The sequence below is a fragment of the Branchiostoma belcheri genome, unplaced genomic scaffold (genome assembly GCF_001625305.1).
Source record: "Branchiostoma belcheri isolate BF01 breed outbred unplaced genomic scaffold, Haploidv18h27 scaffold147, whole genome shotgun sequence".
NCBI classification, from domain to species: Eukaryota; Metazoa; Chordata; class Leptocardii; order Amphioxiformes; family Branchiostomatidae; genus Branchiostoma; species Branchiostoma belcheri.
The window spans coordinates 156,596-169,913 of NW_017802902.1; the positions used below are offsets into that span (position 1 = coordinate 156,596).

At 41.4% G+C, this 13,318-nt stretch overlaps 1 protein-coding gene across 1 annotated transcript; it reads right to left on the reverse strand.

The window, feature by feature from the left end:
- Positions 1-672: 672 nt before the first annotated feature.
- LOC109465082 (hydroxysteroid 11-beta-dehydrogenase 1-like protein) lies at positions 673-10,444 on the reverse strand. The gene is made up of 6 exons (XM_019762224.1): positions 10,276-10,444; positions 9,094-9,224; positions 5,078-5,189; positions 4,395-4,610; positions 2,328-2,494; positions 673-959 (listed from the first exon to the last, which is right to left on the reverse strand). The coding sequence occupies exons 1-6, from the start codon at positions 10,361-10,363 to the stop codon at positions 780-782; spliced, it is 894 nt and encodes a 297-aa protein (XP_019617783.1). The 5' UTR covers positions 10,364-10,444; the 3' UTR covers positions 673-779.
- Positions 10,445-13,318: the final 2,874 nt, after the last annotated feature.

The window sequence follows — 13,318 nt, forward strand, 5'->3', positions numbered from 1 at the left end:
CTACTCGCGCATACTAGCAGACGACATTACAAACTTAACATACAAATACAGCTAATGGACGTAACTAGTTATATCTGCAAACATACACACACAACTAAAACTGCTACAGTGCAATAAAAATGTGCACCTTCTCACGCATATTATCAGATGACAACTTGTTATATCTGCGAACGCATACACACACAACTAAGCATCTGTCGGAGGTTACTTACCGCCTTACAGAGCAATGAACGTAACTATTATTGTATAGCCTTCTTTGCATGCGTTGTACTGTTGGTGGCTAGAGCAGCTATATCCTGTCTGCTATCTACGTTTGATCAGACAATCGTGCAAGTTGCAAATAAGAGCACCCCCCCAAAAAAAAAAACAGACCGCTCCCAGAACGCCTGCAAAAGAGGATATTTTTGTTGCACTTCTTGAAAGTCGTGAGTCATCTTTGGTTCCTGAATCGATTTTTTTTAATATTCCAACATTTCATGACTAGACATGGTGACGGCACACTCAAGTTATATCAACTTATTTTGTGTCGCCACCAACACACAGGACGAATACAGGACAAGACAATACCCATTTTTGCTTGAGTTAAGTGAGGAAAGTCGTGTAAAGTGCCTTTCCCAAGGGCACAAGATCGGTGGCATGTCAGGACTCGAACCCGGCACCTCTTGGTTCCGAGTCGAGCACGCTGCCGTAACGCCACACGACAATAAAATCTAATTTACATCAAAAGGATAGCAGCTGAGTCAACTGTCAAGTTTTCTTATGAATGTCCGTCTACACTTCTAGTCCGCGAGGAGGCTGTCGACAAAGTTAGGAAAAAATGCTCTGAGTATCACCAGGGGCCGGGTCATGGCCGGGTAGTACACCTCCCGGGCCCGGGTCGCCCCGCCGCGGATGATGGCCAGTGCTGCCTCGTCCATGGGCGCCGCCATGTCTAACATGTCCTGTCCCTTCTCCATTTTCTGGAAGAATGAATAAAGTAGAAGGGTAACATTTGCAAAGCAAATACATAATGTTTACCTTCACATGGTACAGCCTAAAAATTCTCCTACTTACTCAAACACGTTCTGGCGTATATAATGTGACTTGATGGTGGCCTGCCCCTCCAACTCTGTGCTACCACTTGCTACACAATGCCATCCGATACCAAAAAATGTAATCCGACAACACTAAAGCACAAGTTACCATAACGATAGTCGTCTGGTCCATAATTGTTTGGAGCAGAAGAACAGAAATATGGCACAACGTAGCAAAAAAATGAAAAAAAACGAAGAAAGGAAGGAAGGAGGGAGGGAGGAAGGAAGGAAGGAAGGAGGGAGGGAGGGAGGAAGGAATGAAGGAACGAAGGAAGGAAGGAAATAAGGAAGAAAGGAAGGAAGGAGGGAGTCAAATCCGTATTATTTTTAAGAATCGACAAAGATATGCATCGAAGTATATTACAATTCAGGGCTAGACGCACCGTTTTTATCACAGGCACTAGGCCACCGAGTTTTTGTTGAGATCTAACAATACATTGTTTTGTAAACCATTAAAATCCTCATTATTGTTTCGCGTATGTTAGAACATACACTGTGTCTACTCATTCAGCCCGTTATCATCACAATACAGTGGTCCGTTGAAATATTCCCGAGAATCTTACAGTCACATAACACATATATATATATAACAACGTGAACACGGCCCGTTGCAATTGAAAGATTCCTGAGAATCATACGTACACTGAACACGGTCACAAACTGATGAGGATTCCAAAGAACCATACGAACAGATACCGAAGTCTCCCGAAGATTGCCGAGATCCGAACAGCGACTTCCGAACGCTTCAGCTTGGTTAGGTACTTACTTGAAGTTATCACCGCTAGCGCTAGCCTCGGCTTGGGGTTCTATCGAGTCGAGCAGCGGTTTTGCGATTGCATTCGAGTTTGCGAAACCTGTTCTATTTCCGTCGGCCTTTGCGCTATCTAATATCCATGAACGCCGATGTAACAGCTGAGTAATGAGTGTGCTTTTTATTGTATGATTCAGCGGACCAAGTACCCAGCAGTATGTATTATATATGTATGGTACATTGTACGGAGAATTCTAGGGAAATATTTCAACTGTTTTTGCAGGGTCTCGTGGCGGTAGGTTCTTTTGGGCCGCGCCACTGACCCTGCTCGGGAGGGTGTGCACAGTATACGTGTGTTCATAAAACAAAGCAACAGCGATCTCAACAAAAACTCGGTGGCCTATCGCCCATGTTTTCATCAGGGTGTATATACGTTTATAAGCTTTGATTAATACATACGTGTATATGAACAAAAAAATACAATAATTTTTGCCCCACCATACCTCATACATTTTCTCGACCATCGGCGTCCTGATGAAGCCGAGTACCGGCAGGGTGACGGACACGTCCTGTCCAGCCTTCATCAGTTCCACACGGAGGGAGCTGAAGAACCCGTCAACGGCGAACTTCCCCGCCGAGCCCCAGGCCAGGGTGGCAAACGGAACCTTTCCTACAGAATAATATAAATGGTTTTTATTGTCCAAACAGTACCCAGCCTTTATACGGCTGAATTGATGCAGGGTATCCACGGTGGTAAAATCTGGGCTGTAAATTTCCCACATGTCATAGAATCCGAACAGTGTTCGATCGTGTTCGATCTGGGCAATTCGAATCGAACCCGCGTTCCCATTCCGGGTCACCTGCGGTCATTTACAATAAAGCGGCAAAACAAGCCCTTCTGCCTGAGTGCCTCGCAACAGATAAAAAACAACACTTTTCTATAGATACAAACAGTTTCCTGGACAGCACATGTCCGCTATAATTTTTGGTGGGTAAGTAACATGTAGCGAAGCTACTGTCGTATCCTTGGGTCACCTTGAATACTGTAATGATTCTTTACGCAAGTATGAATAACACAATGCACACTTTCGGGTGATATGACATGTCTGCAAAACTCGTTCAAACCTGGAAACATGAAGAGTCAAACATACCCCATTTACGGCTCAAAATGACCGTAACGGTTGTCCCGAAAATCGTGTTTTAGGGATTTTTGAAAAATGACCTCAATTTTGAATTATGGGTAATTTAGTGAGAAAAATGTCAAAACATGCCATTTTCACCAATATGTGGACAAAAACTAGACTTAAAATCAGAAATCAAAAAATTCCTAGAACACGATTTTTCATCTTATTCCTAGTCTACGAAAAGTATAAAAATCGAGGATTTGGGGTAATATACGTAGCCAGGTTTGAACGATGTTTGCCTAAAAACGTGACATGACTTGTGCTCGGAAACCCGAAAATAATCGTCTTTCTGAGCGAAATTTTTAAACATCAGTGATTCAACATAACAAGCTAACATTTAAAGGATGTTAAGACGATAATTTCATTTTAATTTGACGAAATTTACCACTAAATATTATTTGTTTATTTTCCAATATTTTACGGGTAGTCCGAAACCGGCCAAAATAGCGTCTTGTAACCCAATACCTTTTCGAACGCGCATAGCAATGGGAAAAAATGCCGTAGTGACAGACCGCCGTGATCACATAATAATCAATACAAATCACAACAATTACAACAATCAAATAATACACATATTTGTTCCACAATCTTTTTGTGGAACTGTGGCAAGGGTCTGTGCGGCTGCCATTCGGCGCCACAAGGTGATCTCAATACGACTTTTCCCCAACCAAAGTTAGGTACCCATTCACACCTGGGTGAAGTGAGGAAATTCGTGTCAAGTTCCTTTCCCAAGGGCACAACGTCGGGGCGCATGTTCAGACGTGTCCCGGGTACGACTCGGAATCGAACCCGGGTCTCCCCGCTCTTAGTCGAGTGCTCTAACCACTACACCACCCGACCCCACGCTACACCACTGAAACAGGGGTGGGAGAGAACGACCATATAGTTTCCCACCAAGCAGAGGTTTAGGTTCCGGCTTATTATAACATATTTTAAGCGTTTTTATTGGGTTTGCGGCACGGTAATTTTATTCGCCAGCTTACAGTGGCGTATTGGGTATCGACAAGCAAGAGTGATGAGAGATGGATGTATTTGATCAATAGGATTAAAAATGACTTCAATCATGTATGTTACCTGTACCTGCTCCAGCATTGGAATGCAGGGCACATTAAACGCTCCTTTTTATCTTAAAAATCAAGAGTTTGCATTAATTAAATTAAAGAACCTAACCAATAATGTAGAGAGGATAGCTATCCAACTGTTGGCACTTCATACTATAGTTATATCAATGTAAAGAACTGCTTTCCCTTCTTGTGTTTCCCTTCTTTCCCCGCCATGTCGTTAAATGTGGTGATGCCATCAGCAAATGCCAGCCTTTCTAGTCTTTTTTTTTAATCAACATGCGAATAAAAAAAAATAAACAAACAAAAATATTGACATTCCTACCTTGCAGACCCGACACGGCCACGATGTGTCCGCTACTCTCCTTCAGCAGAGACAGGGCCATGGAGGCCAGCCGGACATAACTCACCAGGTTCACCTGTAAGTAGTCCTCGAAGAAGTTCATGTCAGGGTCCTGGTCCCAAGAGATCTTTCCGAACATCTCGTGAATGTTCTTGACATTTGAGCCGTCATGGTTAAGGACTAGATAGTCAAGACGTCCTGAAAAAGATCAATTATAAACAAAACAGAAATCAACAAGACATCGGAGAGTTCATACGTACCGCCATAAAAAAGATTTTTTTCTGAATTTCTTTCTTTATTCGTTGTTTTGAATTTCCTTTTTTATGTCCCTTGTACCCGACCGACAAACTTACAATCAACTTTTTTTTTTGGCTCGCGGCCATCTTTTGGACCATACTTCCTGTCTCTGACCTTTTGTGGTCTGGGGTTAGGACACCCCCTTCCCAATCCACGTGCTGTCACTCAGCTGTAGAATCACACAAAACAATACCTTCTCACACGAAATTGTAACCGTGTACAGACTCATTAACACATGCATAGCATGACAGTTGTATATATTGCGGTTTTAGACCTATGTTGGAAGTTACATACAAATTATTAATATGCTCTGATTGTGAGGCAAAATACGGCGTGGTTCCATATCATGATAAAACGCCCAGTCATACCGAATTTGTCCTTGACTGTTTGAATGGTTCTCTCACAGTCCTCCGCCTTCCCCATGTCCCCGGCCACGTAGTGCGCCTCCTGGGCACCCAAGGACTTCGCCTTCGCTACCACCTGAAGAGAAGGCGGGCAGGAACGTTAATAAAGGGTTAATGCCCCGCCCCGAGGTGTATATGGTGAGAGATAATCCCTAGTCAGGTACGATAACTACCGAATAAACCACCAAGTGAGCGTAGCAAACAAGGTTATCGCACCTGACCAGGTATTATATCGCCATATACACCGAGGATAAGGAAATTAACGTTATTATCATATAGTCTATCCAACTGACACAGTTATTTGACACAAATACCTTTATAAAACTCCTCAATTGTCGAATAAAACCCTCGCATTCTATATGACTTGAAACAAGATGGCATGGACAGAAAAAACGTATTATCTAGGCAATCATCTGCGGTGACCACGTGACATTGGAACAGTATCACTTTTTTGGGGGGTGTCCAAATCTATATTTTGTCTTTTTATATTTCAGTCCATACCATGGTATGGATGAAATATATTGTGTTCCCTCATGTTTCTTCTTCTCCTTCTCCTCCTGCCACACAGTCAAAGGGATTCAACTCTGTCATTTTTTAGTCAAATGACCTGAAATTTGGCAAGGAGGTAGAGTGGGCCAATACCCCTAGGCGTTTTTTTTCTCATTTTTTTGATACATGCCTTTGAAAAATTTTATGAAGGTTTTTTGAGGCATTTTTCGACAAAAAATGGATTTTTGGATCCTGAGCGCTGGTTTTACAACCAAATGATCTGAAATTCGGTATAAGGGTACCTTGAACATGTGTCTACAGAATAGCAGTCACATGTTTGGCATACACCATTTCCAAATGACTCATTTAGGGGACTTTAATGGCTATTTTCAGTCAAAAAAGGGGCCAAAAGTGCTGTACCCGTTCCACGTTCGATCTAAAGAATGCCCGTTCTATCTGCCGTTGGCCATCGAACACATCGAACATTGCGGGTTACCTGAGGTCACGTTGTACGTAAGTCGTGCACAATGACCCCACACATTCAATTTTTATGTAACGTTACCTAGATTTTTACGTCATCAGTCATCTACAATCACGACGAGGGAATATGCAGACCATCCTAATCCTGGGTGCCGCAAAGTTTTTCGGAAGGTATGTGTAACTTGTAAGAAAATGTTCGTCACGTCCCGGCGCGGCACAAGAACTCATGCCGACTAAATGGTTCGCTACCTGAGGACTTTCCACAACCATGATTATATTATACTTATATCAGAAAGGAATATGTTATAGATCAATCATGTTGAAATGATAATTGTAATACATGGTTCTATTTAATATCGGTAGTTTTGTTTCTTATTTTGATGGGGGAAACTGTCAAAAATCGAGGGGACGCAAACCGATATCGGCGCACTTCCGGGTGCATAACGCCAAAATTTCTCGACGATTGTGTAAAAATGACCACTCATTTGCCGCCTCCGGTAGCGTGTACATGGTAGTGCGATCATATTGTGCCGAAGTCAGCGTCAAACGTCAAAAAAGCCGCGTAAAAATATACATGTAGTTGCAAAACACATTTCCAGCCGCGCTCAGCAGAGCTTCGCTGTCACAAACAGCACGGACGGACCCTGCATGCTTCATTAACATATGCAAGTAGCAACGCACTGCTACGCTCTGATTGGTTCACCTTTGATGACCTGCGCTCTGATTGGCTAGAACGAAGCCGGCTGCATGCCGGGGCGCGCGAAGTGAAGAGAACTCGAGCCACATGTTTACGCTGCTTTATACCTTATTTCTACGACTAATTAGCAACATCCTAGTGACAAAATGCGTACTCAAAAGAATTTTTTCGGGAATAAATATATATGTACATGTGGGATTGTGGTGCCTTTGGCGTAATTTTGTTGGTCACGTACAACGTAATGTAACACGGAAGTGCACGGAGTCGGACGATTATGGAGTCGCGGCACGGCTTTCCGTCCGGTCCCACTCTAAACAAAAAAGGACATAACAAAACTCCCCAAAACTGGCCTAGAATTAGCCATAAAATGTTTGCAGGCACGTGTAAATATGCTGCCTTTTTTCGAGTGTTATAGGCATTTTCCGCGATGTTTTTGCACATCCCTAACGTTACCTCACGCCCGCCGCCTATTACAATGTACGGCGGACCGGGGCATTTATAACTTCAGATCATCTAGGATTGCATATTCGGTGGTAAAGTAAGTAAACAAACAGAGAAAAACAGTAAAATAAAGTTGACAAACTATAGAAACGCTTGCCTGGGCAACAGTGACAAAAGAAAATATCGATCTAATTGATGCACCGGTGATCGTTAAAACGTTTTAAACGTTACAATATAGTAAAATGCAGGCTAGATCAACGTTCCTTCCGCTGTTCCAGCAGTGCGCCGGTAGTAAATCATGCAGTACTAGCGCGTTTGTAAACGGGACAGTAACGAAAAAGTAACCAGTTAGTAACGGAAAACTAACGAGTTAGAAATGCGATCGTAGTAACGGTGGTGATTGTAACTATAACGGGTACGGTACTGTAGTAGTTTCATAGTATACACAAATCATGTATAGCATATTCAACATCTGATATTTGTAGTTGCGTGGTATATGTATGATATATATAATCATGTCAATCATATGTAGATTATTCAATATATGAATGTAGTGTTTTATAGTATATGTAAGTCATGTACATCTTATTCAATAGTTATGTATAGTGTCATAGTGCATTTAATTAATGTATAGTTCAATATGTATGTATGCATAGTTTTATAGTTCATCTATATATATTTACAAAGTTATGTATAGTTTCCTTTTCTTTGCAATTAGACCTTCAAAATGTATCAAATCTCATCATTGTTAGTATTTACATACCTGCTATAAGATTGTGCGATATATAAGAGTGATGTGAAATTTTGTAAGTAAAGCTGTCGTGATTCAAAGTGCTGATCTTGCATCTTTGTTCTCAATTACATAGCTCTAATATAATTCATTTATTTGAGAATCTTCCAGTTTTGCACTGGGGTGAGTTTGGAATAGTCCACTTTTGCGTGGGAGGGAGATGGACTGAAATATGCTGTATTTGCTCCCAAGCAAATGTCGGCCTTTCTAGTTCTGTATAAATTTTATTGATATCTTTTTAATTGTGTTGTTTTGTTCAATATATTATCTAAAGTAATCATGTAGGCGGGTGACGTTGGCCAATCAGAAGGCTCCATTTCACATTCCTTATGACGCCGTAATGTCACAAATAGAGTCAAAATCGGGTATTTATTCATCCCAATCCATAAATTAAACAACCCAATAATCACCCGCATATGACCTCAGGTGACCCAATAGAACACGGCTCTAGTTCTAAAAAATCTAAAAATAACTTGAGTTGTGTTCCAATGACCTCGGGTGACTCCCATAAGAACACCTGTTCCCTGCCTTCGACCCAGATATAAGACAAAGAACGTGAACTCTACCCAGTGACCTCAGGTGACTCCAGATGGAACTATGTTCTATGTTCTATTCAGCATGTCCATTGTGTCACTTACTGCATCAGTTTGGATAGGCTATCGTGTAAGCTATATGATAATAGCGTTAATGGCCCGCCCTTTCTCGGTGAATATGGTGTGTTAAAGCCTTGTCAGTTGCTATAACCACTTCATAAAGCCACCTCGTTCGCTGCGCTTACTTGGTGGCCTTATTCGGTGGTAATAAGGCCACTACAATACGTCTTTAATGGATAAATACTACAAGTCTTAACACTAGTGTTAGTGCCCTGTATAATGATACGGTCCAAAACGTTGTTAGTTATCCTAAAAACTGACCCCTTTTTGAGGTTACGGTCTGATAACCAATGGCAAATGGAGCCTTCTGATTAGTCAACGCCTTCTGGCTATATGGTAATTATGCAAAACTTATGCTAGTATCTAACATCTATTGGTAGCATCAATGCATGCTCAATGTTCTTATTTTTTTATCAAATAAACAGTTCACCTCCTTCAATCTGTTCTCCCTCCTGGCTGTGATGAGGATCTTTGCTCCCAGCCGGGCGTACTGGTACGCCATCTCTTCGCCGATACCGGTACTGCAGCCCGTGATGACAACCGTGGCACCCCGCAATGATTCTGAAAACCATAGACGTCCACTGCTTGAACTTTTTGGGCACACTTTTGCATGTGTAAAGGTCGGAATGTTTGCTTCAAGATCCGATTTTGTAGCGGCCGTCTTCTAATGATAAAATTAATTTCTTATTCTGCTGACAGAATTATAATTCCGCGTAACTTGATTTGCTGTGTCTCTTCAATGAGTTCGTAGCTACCCACACCTAACGGCATGTTCTTTTGAATACTAGTGACTTACCTAAATAAGTAAAATATTAAACTTGTACCCAGTCCGTAAATGTAAATGTACAGCTTACCAAAGCTGCAGTCTGACAAAATCGCGCTCCTAGCGGTCACTCTTATAATTACCGTGACCTTTTATGGGTCAGATTGTGTAAACACAGACTGGATGTTTGAACCCCGGCACTAACATGCAGTATAGTATAGTATTTCCAGTAAGGGTAAGTGATGAGTAAGGGTAACGCGGGCGACATCGGACTGGGGCATGCCGCCTGTTAGTAGTGTATTGCGGCTTCTCTACGGCTCGTGTATTTTAACCAAGCACACCCGGTCACCCCTATTCTTCTTGATAATTGTGTTTGGTTCTTCTACGTGCAATCGCCACAGTATGTAAGCAAACAGGCAGACAGAGTTATTCGTTGTTTAGCAAAAAGAATGAGAAAGAGAAGTACAAGCCTTATAATTAGTGGTATATTGGGGTTTTCTTTTACACAACCAAACTTCTCTTACCTTGTTTACGTAGATCTCGGTGTCTATCAGGCACCTACTACTAGTCCCCAGAGCGTCACAAAACGTAAGTTAGACAGGTTTGGTTGGGTAAAAGAAAACCCCTATATCCTAAACTTTACCAACTTGATGAAGCTATTTTCGGAAGCCTTACCAGTGTACCTTAATCCATCAAAATCGCTCCTCGATTCCCGCGATTATATCCACGTTGCTAGTACGTGCTTAAACCAACAGGTATCTGGGTTAATACAGGAGGGGGGGGGGGTATTGTTGCAAGACTTGTAACATTGTAAAGTAGATTGAGACTTTACAGTAGGTTGTACTTTACCTGGATCGAAGCCATCATAGTTAGAGTAGACACCAAACCCAACAGCGACCAACACTGCCACAAGACCGGCCCACAGTAGCCGGGACATGGTACAGATTTACCGGGCAGGTACACGATATTTGAACGGGAGGCTTGGGGGTCGTATAATAAGGTCAAAAGGTCAAACACTTCCGCGTCTCGTTCCCAGGATCCGTCGTACAGGTGTATTCAATTTCACTTAGAAAGGTGCGTCAGAGTATACAGTGCAATTTTAAGGAATGCAGCGCAATTTTACGGAATACAGTACAATTTTACGGAATACAGTACAATGGCATTAGTATACAGTACAATTTTACGGAATACAGTACAATTTTACGGAACACAGTACAATGACACTAGTATACAGTGCAATTGTACGGAATACGGTACAATTTTACGGAATACAGTACAATGACACTAGTATACAGTGCAATTGTACGGAATACAGTACAATTTTACGGAATACAGTACAATGGCATTAGTATACAGTACAATTTTACGGAATACAGTACAATTTTACGGAATACAGTACAATTTTCAGAATACAGTACAATTTTACGGAATACAGTACAATCTTACGGAATACAGTACAATGACATTAGTATACAGTGCAATTTTACGGAATACAGTGCAATTTTACGGAATACAGTTCAATTTTACGGAATACAGTACAATCGTATTAGTATACAGTGCAATTTTACTAGTAAATTCGCACTGTATACTATTACGATTGCACCATATTCCGTATAATTGCACCGTATACTCTGGTATACGTACCCCTTTAGAAATGTCCCGGAACTTGAAAGAGAGGTTTTGATCGCATTAACATGTGTCAAGAGAGGCAGAAATGGGCAGATTTGTCATTCGGAAGGATAAAACCTGGAGACAGACATCTGTCCAGGCTGAAACGTAGTGAAAGCGTAACAGGGACACTAGTACCATGGAGTTACTCCATGCTAGTACCTGGTATATTAGCCAGATGCTGTCGCCATTAGGACGACCAGAGTGGCGGGAGGCTCTAAGGTCTGAGGTCTTAATAAGATGGTGTCGGTAAAGAACGAAACAGATTTTACACAGATTTGGGATTGGTTCGTTACGTTAAGGGTTTTATCCTTTTTACTTTCACACAAGCAAGGGCATTACATATATCTATATAATGTCCTTGCTGGTGTGAGAGTAAATAGGGGCAAGGTTTCTAATTGTCAAATTCAAAGTAGAACTAGAGGTGGGAGATCTCATGTCTTCGTCAGAGGAACATTGTTCTAGAGAAATGAACATGTGTATTCTTTACTCTTTTTAATAATCAATTTGGTCTAAAGTACAAAAGAATCTCTCTTTTTTTCATACTACAGAACACCCTGAAAGGGTTCGCCACAGATTTTACAGACGCGCCGTCACCCGTGTTAGACCCCCACCCTACGTTATTTGATTTTGGACTGTTACTGGAAAAAAACTTACAAGAAATTATTTTTACTTAACTGTATTATGATGAAAATTTTACGATAGTGTCGCAAAATATAATAAGAGAAGGAAAGAATCAAAACAGGGCGACTACTGCTGTTTTGTTAATTTATCTTTATGACAAATAGAAGACTTGTTTCTTGTTACACTTGTTACCATGGACAGGTTTGGCTGCACTTCATACGTGACGCACCTTGCATATTTATATAGTTCCCTTCGGGTGGCCACCCTGGTGGTCCCCTTCCCACCATTCACTTAGAACTTGGTTCATGGTGCAAAATCGCATCGGTTGTCATGGTGGTAGGAGATTATAGCGCACCTTTTAAGAAGCTCCCCTCTGAACTGGCGCACGTACGATGACGTTGCTGTTTCTTATTTTGCCGCAACGTTTTAAGCAACTTGTTAAACGCCCTTGTTTTAATACAACGATCTAAAGAAAAGCGTCTTGAAGTAGAGTCGCGAACTCCACTAGTAAGTACCCACTATATAGGGAAGGTCTGTCCATCGTGGCCACTTTATAGTGACCCTTTGAGTACTTGTCTTAATCGTTTTCGCAATTTTCCTGACGTACCATGGTCGGTCACTTTGGTCTTGTTTGACTGTAAATCATACGTAACGAATCTTGCATATTTATATAGTTTCGTCGGTAACCACCCTAGTGGTCCCTTTCCCACCATTCACTTAGTCTTATATTAATCAACGACTGAACTTGTTACATGTTGAAAAATTGCATTGGTTGTCAAGGTACTAGGAGATTATATCGCACTTTATAAGATCAAGCTCGCCTCTGAAGTGACGCACATACGGTGAAGTTGCTGTTACCTCTTTCGCCGCAACGTTTTAAGCAACTTGTAAAACGGTCTGAAGAAAGACGTCTTAAAGTAGGGTCGCGAACTACAAAAGTAAGTATTCAACGGTGTACTTCAGTTTTCGACTACTCTTCTTAGCATTTTAAGATGTTATAGTGGCAGGCGCCATCGGCGCGAGATAAGACTGTTGATACATGTTCATCCTCTTAGGCTTTAACAAGGAGTTAAACGTGTTTAAATTGAACTTAACGTTTAACGATAATTAAACACAAGAGATGTTACCACCTGGACATATCGATAACTGTGAACTTCCTCAGTAGACTGACCCGAGTCGAGGACGTCCAGAGTGACTGGTCGAAAGCTCTATGCATATGCGAAAACAGAACAGTTCTCTTGTTTCGGAGTTTTAACTTTTATATGTACAACGTGCGACTTTATCTCAATAGAAGAAGAAAATTCGGACCCAGCTTTGTTCCAGCTGCTAGTTTACCACCACAAACATTTTTCTTTGCAATGATCTTAGCTCAGTTTAGAATAGCAGAAACAATGCATCTACCCACTGGAGAGGTGTGTTCTTACTGTCAGTCCTTATTACATTATATATTAGCACAGGAGTCAGTGCATAACTACTGTAGAAAACTGTGCAAGAACATGTTTGTGTAGAGAACGTAGCATTCGTACAAAATGTTATCATATGTTAATATTTTTTTGCTCGTTCACTGTCTTTTGAAAGATGTACTAGCTTTAGTAACATT